At 39.1% G+C, this 23982-nt stretch overlaps 1 protein-coding gene across 1 annotated transcript; it reads left to right on the forward strand.

Moving 5' to 3' along the window:
- The first annotated feature begins 403 nt into the window (after nt 1-403).
- On the forward strand, nt 404-23252 carry LOC124552615 (dnaJ homolog subfamily C member 9). The gene is made up of 5 exons (XM_047126940.1): nt 404-558; nt 637-789; nt 2734-2847; nt 11337-11548; nt 22127-23252. Exons 1-5 carry the CDS (start codon nt 465-467, stop codon nt 22346-22348), a joined length of 795 nt encoding a protein of 264 aa, XP_046982896.1. The 5' UTR covers nt 404-464; the 3' UTR covers nt 22349-23252.
- Nucleotides 23253-23982: the final 730 nt, after the last annotated feature.

The raw sequence follows: 23982 nt of genomic DNA on the forward strand, positions 1-23982 counted from the left end.
AGAATTAGTTTGACAAGAAATTAAATGACTAGTGTTCCGGGCGATTTCCTTCCCCCGCCTCCCCCACCCGGCCAAAACCCATAAAAATCGAAACAACGAAAATTTTCTCACCTCAACAATTCAAATATATTTTACTATATTTCACATTATATGAATATTATCCTCAAATTTAAAATGAGATATATATTGCAGCACTGGTACCATATATTTTTTCAGTTATTTATTTACAATAATGACTACCCATTACATGTTCAGAATTTCTCAACGAGATAATTAATATATGTAATACTCCTGAAGTAATGAATTGTGTGAATAAAAATATTTAATATATCTGTCACGTTTCAATCGCATGCACTTCCGACTATTATCGATAAAGAACTCGCTTCTGCTTTGGCGCCTAAAATCTGAAGGAGTAGTTGGAAGTTTGGTTGTACGCAGCAAACAATTTCGTGTTTTCACTGAACATGCCTAGTCTAGTTGATTTGTGTGAAAAATACTTTGGGCACAAAGACTTTTATGATGTTCTACGTATACCGAAAAATGCAAATGAAAAACAAAGTAATAATTGATTTATAACCTCAATAGTTCAGTAGTTGACATTTTACATCCCAATGTAATAATGATATTTTTTTGTAGTTAGGAAAGCGTACCATAGGCTGTCTCTGCTTGTGCATCCTGATAGAGTTGAAGAGCAAAAGAAGGCTGAAGCAACGGAGAAATTTAAAGTTTTGGGAAAGGTTCATTCAATATTGAGTGACAAAGAGAAGAAAGTGGTTTACGATGAAACAGGTATTATTATCGCTCAGCCCTATAGTTTTATTTACTGATCCGTATTATGATGTATTTTAGTAGTTCTACGTTCCATTAAAATGGCCATACACATGTTGGACTTAACGTTCAGAACATGGCATCATAACTAATTTGATGTGAAGTGTATGATTCGTTGCGCTAGTGATTGTTTACGTTGGGTATTTCCTATCTTTAATAAATGGTACTTTTGTATGACAGGCACTTCTATATTGTTATGAAATTCACGTCCTACAGCGCGTTTTTCGTATCTTAAACTTGCTTTTTACCTAATTTTACTGACGGCAGTACGCTAGTTCAGACTTACAGTATTGAAAACACATATTTCATTCAAATTAGTCACAACAGTAGTACAGAGGCAAAAACTTTTCTGCATCTTAACAAACTGCATTGTAAATAAGCAAAACTAACACGCCGACCCAAAGCGTTAACTATATGTTACTGCCAACGTTTATGAATGTTTATATTCAGTTGTCAAGAGCTTCAACACATTCGAGGAGGTACTCATTTCTGTTCAACACACTCTAGACAGCTAGTATCGTTTTGTTCCTAGGGAAGACAGAGTATGTGGTTTACATCCTGAATCTCCCCACAGTTGCCCTGTGTTGGTATGAACTGAATTCTATGGAGATGTGCATAGTAGCAGCCATTTCAAAGCTCAGTGGAGTTACATGTCATATCTCAATTTCCAGTGTACCATTGTGCATTTGATATATAAGAATGGATTTGTCTGTATCAGATGGCCTTGTCAGATCTTTGGTCTTCCGCTCCTGTTACATTTGCTTCTTGACATATCCATGACTAAAAGCAATTAGATCCCCAGCTGGAACACACATCTCATGTTCCATTCATTACCTCTTGATTAACCCATTCCTTGCAATCCCATTACAACCCTTGGTCTGTGCAAATAAGACTTTAAAAAAAATGTTTCTTCACATTTCTGCTGCAGTAGGAGGTATTTGATATGGCAAACAGCAGGTCCCTTTATGCTTAGGAATTAATTTTAGTATTTTCAATGCTTAGTGTGTGTGTGTGTGTGTGTGTGTGTGTGTGTGTGAGAGAGAGAGAGAGAGAGAGAGGGGGGGGGGGCGCGTTTTTTTTTAAAAAAAACATTCTATGTGAGGTGGTCCTCAAAGATGTGGCAAAAAATTGTCAACATCTCCCCCCCCCCCCCCCCTCGAGCAGTTACCACAAACAATTTAACTTGTACATGCTGCTACTCATATAGTAGTTCCTAGACCATTGTAACACTGCCATTCACTCTAGTGGTTTGTAGAGCATTGTTAATTATTCATTTAGTTACGTCCACCTGCTTAGCCGAATGGTCGTGTGCTTGCCTCCCAAGCAGCGGCCCGGGTTGGAGATTTTCTCCGTTCGTGGACTGGGTGTTGTGCTGTCTTCATCATTTCATCCTCATCACTGACACTCGAGTTGCCCAATGTGGCGTCAATTGCAGTAAGATTCAAACTCAGTGGCTGGACTTCCCCGGATAGGGCCTCCCAGCCAGCAATGCCATATGATCGTTTTATTTTTTCGTTTAGTTGCATTAGACAAGCAAAGTCCCAAGAACTAATAATAAAGTTTGAAATATAGCTTTATAGCACAGAAACAGTGTGGATAACTGATCTTAAAACAGCATTCATATTAAATGGTACAAGTAATATATCGACTTCTGGTACATAAATTTGACATGTTTGTATTATAGTTTCTCATTTTTCAAAAAGAATGAGTTGTATGTATAACCTTAATTTATTAACTCCCTAAAAATTATTTACTCAATTAAATCGGTGTAGCATATCATATGTTCAATATTTGTAATGTGTTATACGTAGTGCTTAAGCATGGAGCAATTTTCTGCTGATAATAATGTGCTACGTAACTATGTTAGCTGGTTGTGCATAATGTAAAACAGTTATTTTCTTGCAGGATCATATGATGAGGAAGATGAGAAGGCAGAGAGAGATTGGAATGAGTATTGGAGACTGTTGTTCAAGAAAATCACAATTGAAGATATCAACAGATATAAGAAACAATATCAAGGTATAGATGGATTGCTGTTTCACTTGCTGATATACATATTTTTGTGTGTATACATGTATATCTGTGACATACTGTACTGATTGTATTGAAATGGGTCTAAAATATATTGGACAAGTCGATGCCCCCAGTTATAGACTGTGCAGTGTGATGAGTAACTTAATGTGAACTATAGGTGGCTGGTCTATATTACCAACTGACTAACTCAGTGGCTTAGTTCCAGTTGTAGGTACCATTTCTAATGGTTTACAGGAGCAACAAACAATTATACTTCGAAATCAGCGTTTCATATAATTATAGACCAGATTTAAAACACTGTCATAAACCAGTCATGAAGGGGTATAACCTTATGTTAAAGGCTTACAAAGTAAGAGAAGTTTCAGAGTTGGAAACAGTGTGTGTCTGGAGGCAACATAGCTCGTACACGCAAATTACCACAATAATATTTGTCCAGTATTTGAGAATCTGAACATTTATCAACTTACAACAAACTTTTCTTTCTAAACTACTACGTGCTTACTTGTTAAACATCAGACATTAAATGGTATAACACATTTGTAAAGTAATCAAGGTTTGAAGCTGTTTCATGCATGTGATTTGTGTAATAATATGTAAACTAAATTTTATGTGGTTATTTGCAATAAAAGAAAAGTGTACTCTTAACTTTTAAATGCAACTACAGAAACAAGTAACTAAACTTCAGATTGTGTTATATTAACACAGAATGTAGTGTCAGTCAATGAATATTTATTTTTGCTTTGTAATTTCATGAGACAGTAAGATAAAATAATAATTTAGATCCGAATATCTAATAACTTGATTATTTTTTAAAATACGAACTCCAGGGTAAAATGTGTTTTTAATTTTTAAGTTTAAACAAAAGTTTCAGCTATTAATGGTAAAGTTTCTCAGGATACAGCCACATACTGCTTTACTTTGTAACTAAAAACAAACTTCAAAGATTTTATATAAAAAAGAATATTTCAAAAAAATCAAGTAACACTACAGTGAATGTTTAAACATTTTCCTTTTATCACAATAATTCCTCAAAGGAAATATCAAAAATCAGTCAAATAAAGCATTACTGTTTTTTCTTGCACAGCACTCTCTGCACGCAGAAAATAAAGTAGAACTCTGACTGTCAGGAGACCCAGCTAACTGGTTCTTTCCATCTGTATGTTCATAGTTTCACCATTCAGATATCTTTCATGAACATGGAAGTGTTGACCCCTATATGTTTTGATTTACAATGATCAGGTTTTTTTTTTTTGCCAATTTTAATGGACTGCACTGTCAGTGTAAAGTGTTAGAGGTTGTTCCGTCATTTCAACTAATTCCATAAATAAACAACATAACCAAATTAAATCTTTGGCCACTTCACTTGGTGATATAATTTCTGCTTCAGTTGTATAAATAGCCACCACCTTCTGCAACTGACCTGCCCATGATACAGCACCACCAGAGAACTTTGTCATGATGGCAGTTGTTGAATTTCTTCTCCACTTAACCACAGTGAAGTCAGCATCACTGTAAATTCTCAAATTTTCTTCTCTATCATAAGTAATACCATAATTAAACGTACATATCAGCTACAGGATTATGGATTCCGGTCCTTGGTAGTTGGTTTTTGCGTAGTTCGGGCAGCTTTATTCACTGAAAAAGTTATTTCTGGACATGTTGCTATTGAGAGGGACATAAGACATAAAATATCCTCACAATAGGGTGCAGAGGATGAAACTGCTTCATCTTGATTATTTTTCTTCACATCCAACTAGAGTTGAAATCACATTAGATTCTGCCATTAAATTTTTCCAATGTTTGTTTCACGTATTTTACTTGAGTTATCGTAATTGCTTAATCTTCATTTCGCTTTATTTTTTTGTCAAGGAAATTGTCAAGGGTCCCCACTGTTACATCAAATTCCCGTAGTAAATTGTTCAGAAAAGCAGTAATTTCATCATCATTGTCAACAATTAGACAATCATAAACATAAATTTAATACGGTTAATAATTTAATAATAAATAAATACGCTTGAAGTAGTAAATGAGTTTTGCTATTTGGGGAGCAAAATAACTGATGATGGTCGAAGTAGAGAGGATATAAAATGTAGACTGGCAATGGCAACGAAAGTGTTTCTGAAGAAGAGAAATTTGTTAACATCGAGTATAGATATAAGAATCAGGAAGTCTTTTGTAAAAGTATTTGTATGGAGTGTAGCCCTGCATGGAAGTGAAACATGGACAATAAACAGTTTAGACAAGAAGAGAATAGAAGCTTTGGAAATGTGGTGCTACAGAAGAATGCTGAAGATTTAGATGGGTAGATCACGAAACTAATGAGGAGGTATTGAATAGAATTGGGGAGAAGAGGAGCTTTTGGCACATCTTGACTAGAAGAAGGGATCGGTTGGTAGGACATGTTCTGAGACATCAAGGGATCACCAATTTAGTATTGGAGGGCAGTGTGGAGGGTAAAAATCGTCGAGGGATACCAAGAGATAATACACTAAGCAGATTCAGAAGGATGTAGGTTGCAGTAGGTACTGGGAGATGAAGCAGCTTGCACAGGATAGAGTAGCACGGAGAGCTGCATCAAACCAGTCTCTGGACTGAAGACCACAACAACAAACATTCTTATGTAATGTCTTATTTTCCTTTTATTTTCAATAGAACCAGGATCTGCAGCATTGTTTTGACAACCTGCTTCATTCATGACTACCATAAAACATTTGTCACAGCAGCGTGTTGCTTGTCTGAGTCTATGGAGACTCATTGTATTATTTCTGAAGCCTTTTGGTTGTTCCATACACACTTCATCCTGAAGTATTCCATTCAGAAAGGCCATCTTCACATCAAATTGTTTAAACACCATCTCCTTCAAAGGAAACTATCACTAGCAAAACTCTAATGGTGTCATAACATGCAGTGGAACTATGCGCATCTTCATAATAATTTCCTGCTTGTTAAATATACCCTTTAGCAATTAGTTGGGCTTCGAAGTGGGTGCTTCCATCAGCTGCAACTTCTCGATGTAGAACCCTGTGATTTTGAAATGCCTTGGCATTGTGGGATGTTCAGCTAACACCCACATATTGTTTCTCTTTACTGCTTCTGTTTTTTCATTAATAGTTTGTATCCGTTTTTCCTTTTCAATGGACTGCAATATGTCAAAAAACAGTTCGTACCTATTTGCCAGCACTAACTTTTGTCAGCATCAAGAGATCACTGCTTTCTATCCAGGCTTGTTTTCTTCTTTGCCTTCTGTTCTCCAGTTTCTTCATCAGAAAATTCAGAGTCTGTTGATTATATATTTTGTCATCTGAGAATTGACTTCCTCCAGAATCAGATGCATTAAATTTTTCTTCACTTTGGCATCCTCCAGAGGCAGACTACCGAGGAATGTCAAATTTAATATTATCACTGAGCAAATTGCAAACTATTTCTGGCTTAAATTTTACACCTTCACTCAAGACCGCTTTCTTTTTGGAATGATCCGGACTCTTAATCCATCTTTGTTATTGGCATACCCAACAAGTTGAACAAAAACAGCCTTTTCATTAACCTTTGGATGAAAATTTTTGTTTGTATGAACATAGGAACCTGTACCAAAAACTCTGCTGTGATCAAGTTTTCCAGCTTGAACCATAGCTCATAAGGAAATTTGACCGGAGCTGCAGACCTTCCAGAATGATTTAAAATATAGACTGCTGTACTGCAGTCTTCTGCGCATAATCCTGTTAGTAGTTTCCTTGCCTCCAGCATAAAATGTGCTGATTCAAAAATTGTTCTATTTTTCATGTTCGGTCACATCATTTCCTTCAGGAGTATAGATAAGGTGGAGGAATCAGTAATTCTGTTCTTTTATCCATGAGCTGTTCTCTAGCTCTGTTGTTAAAATTCTTTACCTCCATCTCATCTAAACTGTTTAACCCCCCCAGGGAGCTCGCGCACCTTTCGTGAGTATGTGTGTGACGCACACAGGGCCCCAAGCTATTGCAGCCCATTCTTCCTTCCCAGGCTGCGCTTCCTTTCCTGTGCCCCTTCCTCCCTATCTTCACTCCTCCCCTACTGCCGCCTCCTTCCCTTCTCTTGATATTTCTACTTATCCACCTAGTCCGTCCCTTCACACCAGGGGGCTCGCCACTCTTTGGTGGCTTTGTGCTTGGCCACCATGGGGCCCCAGCCTTTGCAGCATATTTACCTTTCTGTGCTGCATGTCTGTCATCTTGCTATTCTTTCTCCTCCCGTGGGAAACGTGTCTGGGGTGTTATTGGGAATGTTCCGCATTGTCTATCGCTGACATACGAACAGTCTCGCCACTGTTTTTCATTTCCTTTTCCTTTCTTTGTTTCCTTCTCACATTCCTCCGCTTCGGCGTTCGAGGTTTCTCTTTTTCTTCTTCCTCCCTGTGCCCTCCTGAGGGCAGGCCCGTGCGGCTGACACACAACAGGTGACTGAGTAACACGTTATTCCCAGCCCCGGGTAGACAGGTAGGGTTTGCACGTACCCCCTGGTACAGGCCAGGCCCAGGGAGGGGTGATTGCCTGAGCTGCTGCCTTCCCAAATTACAGATTGTTCCCTCGGTCAGGTGTTTGGGAGGTGTGACTTGAGGTGTGAACAGTGAACAACCATCACCTAAGGCAAGTGTGCCCCCTTGTCAAGGGTTTTGTCCAGAGCCTCTAACGGCCTGTATCCTGCCGGGCATCTCCAGCTCCCTTTTTGTTGGCAGATTTTGCCATCTGTTGAAGTCCTCTGTAGGCATAGCTCGTCTAGCGGTGTCTTCAGTGATGTCTTGATCATCTTTACTCCTGGAGCATCGGCAGTGGCTTTCGTTTTTCCACTGACAAAACCGTCTGTAAGACTTTCTGGTGGCACAATTGGTTTCTCCCACCATCTTTACATCATGGGTGTGTTGCTCTTCTGTTAATTGAAACCACGAAATTCCTGGGGCCCATGCTCAATAGGAAACTCTTGGTCTTCCCATGTGTCTTACTTGTCAGCCTGCTGTACATGGTCCCTCAATGTCCTACGTGGCCTCAGTGGTACTTCCTGGGGTGCTGATCGAACCTCCCTCCGTTTATATTGGTCCCTTACCCGTTCGAGACTTTGCGTCTGCACGTCCATTGCTCTTTATGCCATCTCAACACTATCTACCCTCGTGGCATCTGTTAGGCCGCTGGTGCCTTTTACACTAGCCTGGTTGAGTCTTTATGCTGAAGCTGCTGAACTACCACTGTCCTTCAGCCACGACTTTCTCCTCAGCAGGTATGCATGCCGTTTTTCTGCCTTGCGTGGCCACCCATCCTGTCAGTGATTCCTTTAATCACCACTATGGGGCGTGTTCCTCTTCTATTACCTCCTGGAGTCTACTTTCGGCACTTGCTTTGGTGGCTTAACTTCACACTACCTCCAACTTTCTTGGTGGGTGTGAACCCTTCACCACCTTGGCTTCGTGAAGCGGCCCATGTTAACCTTGGCCTTCATTTGCTTGCTAAGGACACTACTTCGGCCTTGCTCTATAGCCTTAAGTTTCACGATCTTCGTGTGGAATTTCGCGATAGTACCTTTGCGTACACTGATGACTCTCGGGCTGACTGTGGTATCGGGTGTGCCTTTGTCATTGGCACCCACGTCTTTCGATATCGGCTTCCAGCACACTGCTCAGTATTTACAGCCGAGCTCTTCACCTGTATCAAGCCACGGAGTACATCGGACGACTCAGACTTTTCAATTGTGTCCTCTGCACAGACTCACTCAGTGCCCTTCACCTTCAAAGTGTGTGCTGTACTCCTTCCATCTCTTAGTCAGGGTGTCTACGAGCCGGGAGATTCGGGAAAAACCCGGGAATTTTTTCATCCGGGAGAAAACCGGGAAAAACCCGGGAATCTTTTTGAGTTCCAGGAATTTTTCATTGTTTTAGTTTTCAGTTAAGTTTTTGTGATTTTGACTGGTAAGAATCAATACTGTAACAAAAAAAATACTGTATCCCGCTTCTGCAGAGTAATACTGCAGCAACAAAACATGAACGAGAGAAAAAAACGAAAATAAAACTTAAGTCGCAAAGAAAACGCGCCATATACAACAACAAAACACAGTACTCATACAAGCGTCTGCCAACAGCAAAGTGTGTCTAAGGCTTTAGGAAGAGTGTGCAGTGCTTCTTAACAACAAATTGCCTCCAATGAACGTTACGTGACAGTTTTTTACATTAGATTCGTTTTAATGCAAGATTTTTTAATGTTTCACTCGTACGAACATGCGGGCTTCCTGCGTCATCGTAGCTGCGCAAGTGCAGTGACGCCTGTTACCTGGCGCTCTCTGGCAACTGCTGAAGCGTACCTTTCTAATAGGTCACGGAAAATATTGCGAATATTGCTTTGAAAAGCATTACTTTCAAAGTAAATTTCCTTTTATGTAAGATAAACTATGTGAGAGAGTGTACGACGAATTTCTTAAATCACAGAACGTTTGACTCTCATTTAAAAATCAATTCTGTGGGGACGACCATATGAAGAATTTCGAGCCCAGAAGATCAGAAATTTACGTCGTTATTAAAAAATTTTACTGGCACATTTATGTGATGTATGACGCGCAAAAAGATCAACAATATATGTGGAAGCTTAGCTTCTCTTGCAGCTTACTAATCTTAGAGACCAATATTATATGTGATAGCTTTGCTTTTCTTGTAGCAACAATTGTACATTAATTTAAGCCATTAATTTTTCTTATTTGCATGTTCGCGCTACCTAAGAGTGATCTAGCAATTGGCCGACTACATCACGTGTCAAATGCGGTTATCAGCTGGCGAGATCAGGTGACATGAGCTGTGACTGGCTTACAAAAGCGCGTCGCAATCTCAATTTTAATAATGCCTCGGAAAGTAACATGCGGTGTTTGGTGGAACTCGAATTTATTCCTTCGTAACACGGAAATGTGCAGTGTATATGTTGCTGCACATCAAAGATCTTTCGAAAGCGTTTTTTTTTTTCCCCTGAGTTTCATTTTCTAAAGTGCCGGGAAATTCTACGCCGGTGTATAAAACCATAAAAGGATTGATAATGCCGATAAAAAGTATACTGTCGCTTAACACAGAAAAAATGTATTTTCACCCAGGAGAAAGTGTATTTTCAACTGGGAAATCCGGGGAAAATCTGGGAATTGTTTTTCCTTGTCCATGTAGACACACTGTTAGTGCAACGGGCCCAGGAAAACTGTCACTTGCTCACTCTTGGTCGATCGACTGTGATGTTTGTGGGTTCCTGGTCATGTCGGTCTGCCAGGAGACGAGGCTGCTGCCAAGGCTGCAGTCCTGGTACCTCAGCCCACTAGTTCCTATATTCCCTCCAATGATCACTGTGTTGCCGTCTGTCAGGAGGTGGTGTCCCCATTGGTCCTCCCTTCACGGGAATAAACTCCGGATTATTAAGCCTCTCCCAGCAGCTTGGATGACCACCTCTAGGTGCTCCCGCTGGCAGGAGGTCATTTTAACTAGGTTGCATATTGGGCCCTGCCTTTTTAGCCATTGTCATTTGATAAGTGACGATCCCCCACCACTTTGTACACATTGCGCCCAAGTTTTAACTTTCCGCTACTTCCTAATGGAATGCCCATTTTTAACTGTTTACGTTTCTGCTTGGGTTTGCCATCTGAGTTATCGGCCATTTTAGCAAATGACCCACGGCCTGTCGACCATGTTTTACTTTTGATCCGTCAAAGCAGTATGGCGAAGGCCATTTAATGTTTAGTTTTGGACCTTCATTTTGGTATGGTGTCTTTTGTAGTCCTTTCTCCATGTCCCCGTCTTCTCTTACGTCAATTGGGATTGACGTATAGTCGTTGCTTAACTCCTTTTTGTCTTCGTGTTCAATTAACTGCATCAACTGTCTTAAAAGACATAGTTAAGAGTAAGACAGCGGGATGAATGGTGTATGTTAGCTGTTTCCATTATATGTAGTAGTATTGTCTCATGTTTTGTTTTTGCAGCAGTATACATTGTAACCTTTGGCAGTGTCTTCTGCAGAAATAAATAAAAAGGGCAGAAAAATTGCATTTAGTCCAAAACTAGAAACTTCAAAATAGTGCCTCAGTGTACATTCATGTTGACTGTGAAAGTCTGCATTGTGTTATAACACTTTTAATTGCCCAACAGAAAATATAGTTGAGGATTAAGTGTATATCAAAACACATGCCCCCTGTGTAAAATTGCTGCTTAGATATTTCAAATTGTTGTTCAGGTGTTTTGAATTTGACACTGCGTATATTTCAGCTATCTTCACTGGTGAAGAAACTTCACTGGTGAAGAAACTTCACTGGTGAAGAAACTTCACTGGTGAAGAAACTTCACTGGTGAAGAAACTTCACTGGTGAAGAAACTTCACTGGTGAAGAAACTTCACTGGTGAAGAAACTTCACAGCGCATTTAGGCAGCATTTTAAACTTAAATAAATGCCTGTTTAACACTTAGTGCTAATACCACTTTAACAAAATTGCAGGCTCTGAAGAAGAGTTATCAGACTTAAAACGGGCCTATACTGATGGAAAAGGTGACATGGACTTCATCCTGGAATCTGTACCATTTAGTAATACAGAAGAGGAGCCACGGCTTCGCTCATTGCTGCAGGGAATGATTGACAGTGGGGAAGTTCCCGCATTCCGTGCATTCACTCACGAAACTCCTCGCAAGCGAGAGCGGAGGAAGAGGAAGGTGAGTTCTAAATAACAGTAGACTGAAAAATGAGGATCAGGAGACAATGGGGTATATGCCGGCAGACCAATCACATCATTGAGTAGGCAGAGTTAAAAGCCTGGAGACTTTATCGGTGGATGTCTAACATCGCAACACGGAAACATTATCAAAACAAAAACTAGCAAAGTAATGGGGCATCAGTGTGAATAGAAGTGTTTGCGTAGTGTTCTTGTAATAACCATGAAAATCTGACTTCAGAGAGAAAGTATTGGTTTAATTAGTGATGTAAATATTCTTGGCGAGTTCATTAGGCTTTGCCATCTAGCAATTAGGTTGTCGCCTAATGTAACTTAGACATAGTGGTAGAGTACAGATCAGTTTAACAGCAGAACTTCCATTAAAAAGAAGAAATAGTGCCAACAGTTACAATATTTGTCAAAGCAGACCCACAATCCTGCAGTCTTCACTACACCTGCTCTTATCAGCAGGCTTGTACGGATCTGCTAGATGACAAATCCAGCATTGCCCATGCATTCATTTTGCCACTTTTCCGTTAGAATTGAACTGAGTTTGTAGTGCAGTAATGAAAAATTCCATTTCCATATATTCTCTTTGCCTTTACAAATGTCTGTATGTGCAGATGGGTGTGTGTGCGCGTGTGCGTGTGCGCGCGCGCGCGAGTGTATACCCGTCCTTTTTTTCCCCCCTAAGGTAAGTCTTTCCGCTCCCGGGATTGGAATGACTCCTTACCCTCTCCCTTAAAACCCACATCCTTTCGTCTTTCCCTCTCCTTCCCTCTTTCCTGACGAAGCAACTGTTGGTTGCGAAAGCTAGAATTTTGTGTGTATGTTTGTTTGTGTTTGTTTGTGTGTCTATCGACCTGCCACTGCTTTTGTTTGGTAAGTCTCATCATCTTTGTTTTGTTTTTAGATATATTCATGAAAACAGTTAGAAATTACAAAACAGTCGTACAAAGAAGTATGCATAACGTACAAATGTGTAGTACAGTATCCGAATAAACGCGATCCTGGACGATCTTGTGTGTATGCTGTACACGGATATGGGCATGTCTACAATGTGATTTTGTAAACGTCTCAATGGCAACAATTCTTCATAGCCAGTTGTTGTTTCTGCCTAGATCCATTTGCGTTTTTGCAGTTGAAAGCTGTCAGAAGTGCTGCCAGATGTCTGGGATTTCCTTAAGTTGATTCAACTGTAAGAGTGTCGTAGAAGTAAAGAATAAATGTATTAAAACTTCAACCATGATGTGGCGTTCGTGGCATTATCTCAGTAGTTATGACATACCTCTTGAGTTATGTTCTATACAATGAGACATTTGCTTAGGTACAGTCAGTGGCATATTTAGATACTGTCTGCAAAATATGTTGTGAATAGAGTTGGTAGGAAAGATGTACTAAATTTACCGTATTTACTCAAATCTAAGCCGCACTTTTTTCCGGTTTTTGCAATCCAAAAAACCGTCTGCGGCTTAGAATCGAGTGCAAAGTAAGCGGAAGTTCTGAAAAATGTTGGTAGGTGCCGCCACAACTAACTTCTGCCGTCGAATATATGTGGCGCTACACAGGCATGCTTTGCAGGCACAAAGATAAATACTGGCGCCAAAACCTCTGAGTCAGTAAATAAATTTAAAAAAAGGTGGAAGACGAGCTTTTTCTCTGCCTCGAGTTTCGACCACTGCATTTTCATACATTATCCAATGAAGAAAATACAAAATCCGTATTGTTCAACTTCGAATGTAGCAGCATTTCAATGTACTACGAAAATCCGTCTGGCAAGACTGTTTGGGATGTTTGTCAACATGGCCAACTCTACGTTCTGAATTTTTTCCCACCTGTGAGAAGAGGTGATTGCTAATAGGAACTTTTATGAATTGTGAATCACATGCAGTATTCTCTTCACCATAAGAATAATACGAATATAAACATTTTGGCATGTATTCTTTCGTGTTTGCTGCTATCTCATTTAAACTCCGTTTGCCTAACAAACTAAGAAACTAGAGTGAGACAACAGCAAACGTGGAAGAATATACATATCATGTCATGTTTATGTTCGTATTATTCTTATGCCTAATAGTGATAGTCAGAAATGAGACATGGCAATTGACTAGATTTTTAAATCTAAGATGACTCTAATTTCTGTGAAGAATGTAATGTGCTAAAGAGACGTCTGCAATGATTTTCAAACGGAGAAAAATTTTGGCTAAGCTCTCATTCAGAACATCTATCATACACAGCCTATTTTTTAGTTCTTGTTGATCATTATCAAAGAAAGCAGCAGTGTAAGTAACAACAAATAGCAGTCTCTTACCATTGTTTCACTAATGAGACGATTCTTCTCTCCTTTTTTAACTGTAAGTGGCGGTAGCGCGCACAAAAGCAAGCCATGCCACGAGCGGCGACAGGCTGTAAACACTCATTATCAGAATGCGACAAACAATGCATGACGAAGTACAGTAATGCATTTTCAGCTTAGAGTGACGTAAACGCCTACAACAAAGAGAACGACACTTACCAGATCAAAGCAAAATAATCAATCAATTCAAACCAGACGAAGCACGTGAAAAAGGAAGGGTACCCCTATAGATACGGACAGAGCGCCTGACGCATGGTGATGGCTACCTGGTAAAGCTTAACTGCTAAGCTTACAACTCGAAGCAAACTACTGTAGCTGTATTTTCACTCATTCGACCTAAATTGTGTCTCATATTACAATGGACCAACTTTGTTTTGATTTGGAGGTGCGGCCTAAAACTTTTCTCTCCCCTTGAATTTAGAGTCTCAAATTTCAGGTGCGGCTTAGATTCGGGAATTTTTTTTCCTTGATTTCGAGTCTCATTTTTCAGGTGCGGCTTGGATTCGAGTGTGGCTTAGATTCGAGTAAATACGGTAAACGGCATGTGTGATGGTGCAGTGTTTCACACATTTCATTGTTTATGAATTCGTATCACCCGAACTAGGATAGGTAGGTGATCCTTACCCTACAGCAATTCTTGCCTGCCAGTAAGGAGATATGTGTGCCAAGTTTGGTTGAAATTGGTTCAGTGGTTTAGGGGGAGATGTGGAACACGTAGACATTTTTATAATATGTATGGATTACATGAAATCATCAGTTACTGTCCATCTGTACCCCTCCTCGTGCTGTATGGACCATTACATTAACTCGACCTATCAGAATGAATTAAACACCACATCAAATTACCACCATCAAGAACACGATATATTTTAAGTAAGGCAGGAATGATATATAGAGCTGAAACAAACAACAGTTACCATCTACATTACATATGCGACACTTCAGAGAGTTAACTGATTCCAAAATAAAATTTTCGCTGTGCAGGAGCGTGTGCGGTGATTTAAAACTTCCTGGCAGATTAAAACTGTGTGCCGGACAGAGACTTGAAATCAGGGCCTTTGCCTTTCACGGGAAAGTGCTCTACTGTCTGAGCTACCCAAGCGTGACTCTCGACCTGTCCTCACAGTTTCAATTCTGCCGAACACAGTTAGCAAGTGGGGTGCATCCAGCCCTTGTGAGGCAAAACTGAGGAGCTACTTGATTGAGAAGTAGCAGCTCCAGTCTCATAAACTGACATAAACTGGTGTGCTGATCACCTGCCCTTCCATATCCCCATCCAGTGATGCCTGTGGGTGACACTGCGGCCAATCATTTCTGTTGGGTGTTTGTGGCCTGTTCGGGTAGAGTTTCTTAGTTTTTGACGGATATTATGTCAGTGCCAATGGTTTGAAAGTGCCCCTTACATCTTTTGGCGATGGTCCCAGTGTGTCAAGAACCAATGGGACCACTTTGACTGGTTTATGCCAGTCGCCGCAGGTACATTTTAATTTTGGTAAGCTTTTCCACTTCTCAGTGATTCTGCTATGGTGAAATACTGAAAATCTAATAATGTTTTGCATTATTTAGGAGATAGACATTAAATGAGGACTGTAGTCCAATGTGTGCATATTTTATTTCATGAACACTACAGATGTGTTGTAGAAATGACAGGGTGTTTGTGTTGTCCTCATCATTTCATAATCATTCATGCAAGTGGAAGATCGGACTGAAAAACGGTGCGCTGATAACCGCACAGCTGAGCGCCCCACAATCCCCAATCATCATAATCATCATCAGATGTGTTGTCAGTTCAGTGTTAACGTGTCAAGTTTTGATAACTTGATGAGCGCACTGTCACTCTAAACGTGTTGTTGATTTGTGTTAAGTATGATTAAAGTGGTTGACTGCTACCAGTTATTATTGATAAAATATAATAATCATTTCCTCACAGCCAAAAGATAATGTGAAACTGGTTTGTGGCATGGGCAAGCCTTTGTAGTAGACACTGTTGCAGTATTTTGCATGCTAGATTTTATAGACTTGGCTTGCATAATAGCAAGATCTTCATTGTTCAAATGTTTTAAAGTGAACGTGAGAGCACTTCTAGTGTGTAAGGTTCTGTGTTATTCCTTATAATGGTAGAGTAGAGGAGACCAGATTCTTCTTGGACATATTTCACATCTTTTGACGATTCTGCTTCACTTTCATTTTTTTTTATATCCAATTTCTTCTTTTTAATCGGCCAAGTTGTCCGGAACATCAGACAAGACGTCTGTGCATTCATCGTAAATAATCATATTGTCTCTTTCGTGAGCTATAATGAAAGTGCACAAGTACCTGTAAAAACAAAAAACTTGTTGATGTGTGTAACTTATTGTTACCTAAACAAAACACCAACAGAATGAAAAAGGTACTAAAGTGCTGTCACCAGCCACTGCGCGATACTATGCTCACGACACCACTGTGGTGTTGCCGGCCAATGAGCAATACTGTGCACACAATACCACTGTGGTGTCGCCGGCCATTGGCCGCTTTTTCGTGCACGACACCACTGTGGTGTTGGCAGATGGCAAAGTGTTAAAATACTAGAGGGTAATCGCCAAAGCATTCACAGCAAAGTGCCAGAGTTGAAAGTGCTCATACAAAACAGTAAAGCTTACATATACAGGTACAGAAAGCTGGTTGAAACTTGAGGCTTACAGCACTGAGATACTTGGGGAATTTTAGGTATATATTGAAAGAATAGTGTAACAGGCGAATGGAGGAGGTGTATTTGTCCCAGTAGAGACATTCAGATCCACTGTGATAGAGATTCAACCAGCCATATGAGATTGTTTGGGCTAGGCTCAGTAACAGGGGTGTGCATAAACCTGTAATTGGAATCTTCTATCACTGTACTCATCTCCAAATGTAACTGAAAACTTAAGGGAAAACCTCATTTCACTTGTTCTTAAGTTTCTTAATCATACTGTAATTATCGGTGGTGACTTCAGTCACCCCATAGTCAATTGAGAAAATTAGTTTTGAGATGGGCATGACAAGATGTACTGATAAACATTACTAAATACATCTAAAAACTATATAGAACAAATGGTTCAGAACCCCAGTCATGATGGAAATATCAGCTCTTAGGCTACAAATAAACTTGACCTTGTTGAGCATATCCACATTGAAACTGGTATCAGTGACCATGACAGTTGTGGGAAAATGGTCAATGAAGTACAAAGAGCAACTAAAACAGGTAGGATATATGTGTTCAGTAAACTAAATAAAAAAACAGTAGTGTTATCTCAATGAGGAACTTGAAATTTTAGTGCAGGGCAGGAGAATTTGTAGGAGCTATAGCTCAAGTTTAAAAGAATGGTAGACCATACAGTAGAGAGATATATAACCAGTAGAACAGTTCATAATGGGAGGGACCGTACGTAGTATACAGTCACTGTAAAAATAAAAAGAAACAGATTATTGTATAATATGTGTAAAACAAACCATAGGGTTATGCATGGATAGATTCTGAATGAAATGCGTTTGGCAGTCAAAAGAGCATTGTTTGAAGCATTTGATCACTACTGTAGCAGAATATTGTCCAATGATCTTTCACAGAACCAAGGAAATTCAGGACATGTGTAAAGGCTGTTAGTGGCACCAAAGTTAATGTCCAGTCACTAGTGAACGGCACAGAAACTGAAATAGAGGGCAGTAAAGCAAAAGCTATAATGCTTCACACAGTTTTTAAATGTTCCTTTGCAAATGAAAACGCAGAAAAATTGTCTCAATTTAATTCTCATATTACAGAAAAGATGAGTGAAATAAGTTTGTGTCAGTGGTGTTAAGAAACAGCTGAAATTGTTAAACTGAACAGATCTCCAGGGCCCAGCCCAATGGAATACCTACCAGATTCTATACTGAATTTGCGACTGGGGTAGCCCCTCTTCTAACTATAATCTGTTGCACATCCCTCGAGCAAAAAACTGCGCCCAGGTCGTGGAAAAAGCACAGGTTGCGCTTGCCTACAAGAAGGGTAGTAGAAGTGATTAACAATACTACTGTCAAATATCCTTATCATCAATTTGTTGTGGAGTCTTGGAATATATTCTGAGTCAAACATTGAGATCTCGAATAGAATGACCACCTCTATGCCAACCAGCTCGGATTCCAAAAGCTTTGGATGGAGGAAGTCAGATAATGTGGTATTTCTCAATTCCAGAAAAGCATTTGACTAAATAACACATCTACTCTTATTGTCAGAAGTATGCTTATATGGCGTATCAAATGAAATTTGACTGGATTGTGGACTTTTGTTTGGGAGGACGCAGCATGTTATCTTGGCTAGAGAGTCGTCGGATTTAACATTTGGCACGCCTCAGGGAAGTGTGTTGGGACGCTTGTTGGTCGTGTTGCGTATTAATGACTTTTGGGCAATATTAATAGTAGCCTCATAATTTTTGCAGATGATGCAGTTGCCTATAGGGAAGTACTGTCTGAGGCTGCATAGATATTCAGTGAGGTCTTGATAAGATTTCAAGGTGGTACAAAGATTGGCACTTGATTTAAATGTTTAGTAATGTAAAATTGTGCTCTTCGCAAAACAAAAAGGTGCAGTATCCTATGACTATAGTCTCAATGAGTCACAGATGGAATTGGCCGTCTCATACAAATACCAGGGTGTAACTAACAATTTACAGGGATATGAAATGGAATGATCACATAGGTTCATTCTTGGATAAAGCAGGTGGTAGACTTTGGTGTATTGGCTGAATGCAGGGGAAGTTCAGTCAATCTAAAAAGGAGATTGCTTACAGATCACACATGCAACCCATTCTGGAATATTGCTGAAGTGTGTGGGACTCGTACCAAATAGGACTAACAGGGGATATTGAATGTGTAAAGAGGTTTGTTTGATCCATGGAAGAGACAGGGATATGCTGAAGAACCTGAACTGGCTGACTCTTGAAGATTCCCAAGAAAGCCTGCTTACCAAGTTCCAGGAAATGGCTTTTAATGATTACTGCAAGCATAAACAACCATTCCATATGTATAGCTCCCATCCCCCATGCACGCCAATGCTCAGAACCCATTGGTAAAGATTTTTAGTATGTTGAGGAGATTCCCTTTTAGCACTGTGCAAAAATTTGCAACTATTAGATTTTCCCCTCTAATTTACATTTCTTGATTTCGTTGACTGGGCTAGTTCATCAGGGGAAAAAGGCTGCTGCTTCTCAACAGAAAAAAAAAATCAGTTGCTGAAAGATCAAATAGTGAGAAGAAGGAAAGCGACCATAAATTGTTTTGGAAAAAAATGTTTAGAGGTAACTTCTATGTTTTTCTCGAACAACTCAAAAACCATGACTTTAGCAAAAATGTTCCCCAGTACAAAATTAAACTGCATCGCATTTCTTAAAAAAAAAAAAGGTCCTATTCATTTTTTCTCTAGGACTACCAATTTCCGCATTTTATCAGCCATTGTTAACAGGAACATATTTTACATAAATGCTCTCATAAGGGGAAAACTTGATTGGCAGAATATGCTGACAGGTTTTGTAGTGTATTAGCTAACTTGCTGTAGTATGGATTGCGGATACAATGTAACGTTGAAGTCGGCTACAAATGTAAACAAATGATACCTCTCATGAAGTAACCTCCGAAAATTAGTTACCAGTATCTTATGCAGTCCTAATTTAAAACACCCACCACCTAGAAGTGTCTTGGTAAAATGTCTGTATTACATTAATTTTCGAATTTTAGCAACCAGAGAAATGTACATTTGTATTTTATGAGAGGCTATTTAAGCATCCGCACTGTGTGCCTCCAGAGCTTAACTTTGAGTGCAGGTGCACTGATACGTAGTTGCATTCGCATGCATGGATTCTCTCTCTCTCTCTCTCTCTCTCTCTCTCTCTCTCTCTCTCTCCCTCTCTCGTGGGGTTTTGCCAGATGTAAAATACCAGTAAGGAAAACTAGGTTATATTTTCAATATTTGTATGAAGAAAATAGCTTTCTCAGATAAAATTATTAAGCTGGAGCTGAATAAAATTTGTGTTTTATATTTAAATGACATTAAGAAAAATATTAAATGTGTGTACCATTTTTAAGTGCAGTAGGGTTGTATTAAGGGATAAAATTTGGGTGTGGGGTGGTATAACCTAGTTTTGCTTACTGGTGTTTTACATCTGGTGAAATGGTATTTGTTTGTTTATTTTGCATTTCGAGGTAAAATTTGTATCTGTATTCACATTAATTGCAGATGTGGACTTTTCAGGTCCCTAATAATATGGTATAAAGCAACATAAGGTGTGTTATTTCTAAGCTGTAGCTGACAGTGTATCCTGAATTAGGCTTTGTTCTGATTTAGGTGCACAGTTGATTACCATTCGTTGCAGCTGCCAGTCCAAAGGCTGGTGTAATGCAGCTCCCCAGGCCAGTCTTGTCATGTGCAAATCTCGTAATAACTGCAAAATTACAGTAACCTGCATTCTTTTGTACCTGCTTGCTGTAGTCAAGCTGTGGTTTCTCTCTAAAAATTCTTGCCCCTCACACTTCCCTCCATTAGCTAGCTACCAATTTCTTGATGCTCCAGAATGTGTCGTACAAACATAATCCCCATTTTTTAATCAGTGTGTACAGTGAAGTTAATTTCTTCCTGATTAAATTCCATACCTCTTCATTGGTTACCCAATGTACCCCACTAAGATTCAGCATCTTTGATTAAGCTTTGTGTACAACTTTCTTGTGTGTTTGCCTACACTGTTGCCATTTAATGAAATGCATGTTTTTGTACTTTCATTTCTGCAATTAGTTTCTTGATTAATTTCACACTAAATATTTCTGCAATTGACTGACAGAAAAAACATATTTTTCTGCTTCTCCATTGCTCAGACTTTGTTGTTTCATTTTTAATACCTCCTAAATTTTATAACAAGATAAGATTTTATCTTCTTAGTAAACTGTTCATTGTTATGTATTGGGCTTTAAATGGGATAGTTGCCATTGACTATTATTGCTCATTAACCTTATATGGACAGAATTATGAAATAATAAAGAAAAGATTCTAAATGCCATATTTGTCACTTAAGGGTCACGATGTACGTATATTGGTGAATGTACATAGTCATATTTTATATAATATATTTTGCAGCTATATATATGTATATTTTCAATGCTCAAACTAACATTCCAGTTCTGCCCAATAATGTACTTTCTTTGCAGTTTGGCATCTTGCATGTACCTCTTTTCACACACAATTGGCCATGTCCAACATTGTCTTGATGAACAACCTTTAAGCTAACCAGTTCTTATGCATGCGTTATTTTCTTATTCTTTGCATATTCAGTATCTATGCTTAAAGAAGGTCTTCTCCCCTATCTCCCACTAAACATCCTTGTTCATTTTATGCAGGGTATCAGCTATTTCAGCTTTGATCTAACAAAATTACCTCTGCTTATTTTGGGGTATACAGAGAGTTAGTCCCCCCTCTGCAGTAGCCCCATATTTACTACCTTCGTATGAAGGAAGTGGAAAAATAGCTGATGGTAGTACTTCTTCAATCTGATGTTGATTCTATATAAAGTGATTACTGAATCTCGCAGATTTGCTCCTCCCATACAAACATTGTAGAGTAGAATAATTGGTGGAACAACTGACTTCAGGCCTTTCTTTGGCCTTCCTGTCCAGTCAGTTCACCTTATTTAATGGTGTCACTAGAGTAAGCACTGATGAAACAATCACTCCCTCCATCAGCCTCACAGGTGACAAAACTCCTCTTTTCATAAAATACTGAGAAAAAGAGATCGCTTGTGAATGCCGAAGTTGTGATGTCTAAAAAATACCATGTCAGATTCTGTGAGTAATGTTTATTATAAACCTTTATCAAGATATATCTCACAGTTACCTCTGTCATGTGGTTTTAACTTAAGTTTTCAAGATCATTAAAAATATATAACCCCAGCTGCAATACACACGTCCATGCTACACTGAACTCACAAGATGCGGCTGTCCTAGTAGTTGGTGAAATTCTCACAGTGCAGTGCGATTTCTCCTGTGTACTTTCATTTAAAGTGTTAAGAATCTACTACGCGTGGCGACAGTGAGACGATTCTTCTCGCTACAAAAATACGGCAACGTGTTACAAATTTGTCAAGCTTGTTCATAGAGGGTTAAAGAAGTGTTTGCTTTCATTTTTATTTAGATTTTTAGGTTCTTTCCACTATATTCATATATACAGTAACCTCTTTCAAATTTTTAAAGTGGGAAAAAGAAGCACAAGAGGCAGAGAAAATGAAGGTGGAAATGAATATGGATGACGGGGAAGAAGGACTACGAGCCATAATCCAGGCTAAGCACGCCCAGAGGACTGTCGACGCCGACGCGTTCTTCGACCATCTGGCAGCGAAATACAGTGGTGGAGGTGGTAGTGCTAAGAAGAAAGGCACGCGACAGCAGCCTGCGAGGAAGCAAGCCAAGAAGTAGTGCAGCAGTGGGCTGTCCAAGAGCGGAGTGAGGCTACAGACTGAAAACAAATTTATTTCTGGTGTATTTTATCAATGTATAACTTGCTACAGCATTGTTTAAGAACTTGTTTGACCCAAATCTGTCACACATAGTTTACCTTGAATGAAAATGTAATTTGTGGGCCATGTTATACATTTGTCGATTTCTAAACATTTTGTGTGTGTGTGTGTGTGTGTGTGTGTGTGTGTGTGTGTGTGTGTGTGTTTTGAGAACACTCAGAAAGACTGTCGACTGTTACTTGTAGTTATACTGCCAGCTCAGACATACTGTTCTTCTCCTTTGGTTCACATATACTTTGTTAAAAATTAGTACACAGTTTTCATTTTGAAAATGAGTTCTTAATGTGATTAAGTTCACCAGGAAAAGCTAAAAACTGTGATACAACTTTACTGTCCTACCCTACACTTGGACTGCCACCGTATGTTGTGCAGTGTGAGGTAGTGTTATCTTTGTGTGTGGCTGCTTTAAGTACAATGAAATCTTTAAAAAGTGATTATTTTAATTTGTAGTACTAGCCTTGAATCATTCATGATGATCTGAAACAGCAATAAGGGATCCTTCAAGCACCTGGGAAGTACTTGAGGTTCCACATGTCATGTGAAGGACACAGTACTGGAAACGGAAGGTGTGATTTGCAATTTTAAATTTGAAAGTACTGGCATAACTTTAACAAGATGATGCATAAAGCATTGTGGTTATCCAAACAGTAATTGTATCCTGTGATGTGTTGTTGGATTTGACAGATGACTGCCACTATCACCTGTGGAGACAGTCTGTCATAGGCCCAATAACTATTCTCACAGTTTATAGCCATTATGTGTTTACACTCTGGATTGATATCAGTGGAATAACCACATACAGTGAAATCCCATTTTAACCCTTTTCAAGGGACTTTAAAAAAAGGTGTAAATTATGAGAAATAACTTTTTAAGCAGAAAGTTACTTTTGTGCCCCCCCCCCCCTTCCCCACTTGCATCTTTGTTGTTTATGTATATGTAGATAATAGGATAAAAATACTTGTTTATAATCCAATAAAGGCCATCTAATGTCGACTAGAACTGGCAACTGTGTGGGATGTAGAAATGTGACTTAATTTGATTCATTATAATCAATGTTTTTGGAAAGCCTGCAGTTGTCATTGGTTATTTAAGAATGAATCAGTGCACTAGTTTTATTTTTTCATATGTAACAGTGTTTTTTGAGAATTCATTGTCATCTGTAAATTGATGTAAGTATTTTGTTTGATGTTTGCCTATATGCTGTTCTGATTCCCTTGTGCTGTAGTCATATTTTTGATGTTGTAAATACTTAATAAGGATTTGCACTGGACGATGGGAATAAATTCACAAAACACATTTTGCTATGAATGAAAAAATGTGTAACTGGTGCAGTGTGTCATTAATTGAACCACAAACATTTGAGCAATGCAAAATATGAAAACTGTGAATTAGTGCTGCAAGTGAACAAACAATGAAACTCGGGAAATATGTGTTAGAGGTGTCATGATGATCACAAACTTGCGCATCTGCATTAGAGGTAGTTTAATAATTGTCATGGTTGGTCATTATTTGAACAAACATAACTACTCCCGA

The sequence above is a fragment of the Schistocerca americana genome, chromosome 10, assembly GCF_021461395.2.
Source record: "Schistocerca americana isolate TAMUIC-IGC-003095 chromosome 10, iqSchAmer2.1, whole genome shotgun sequence".
Taxonomy (NCBI): Eukaryota; Metazoa; Arthropoda; class Insecta; order Orthoptera; family Acrididae; genus Schistocerca; species Schistocerca americana.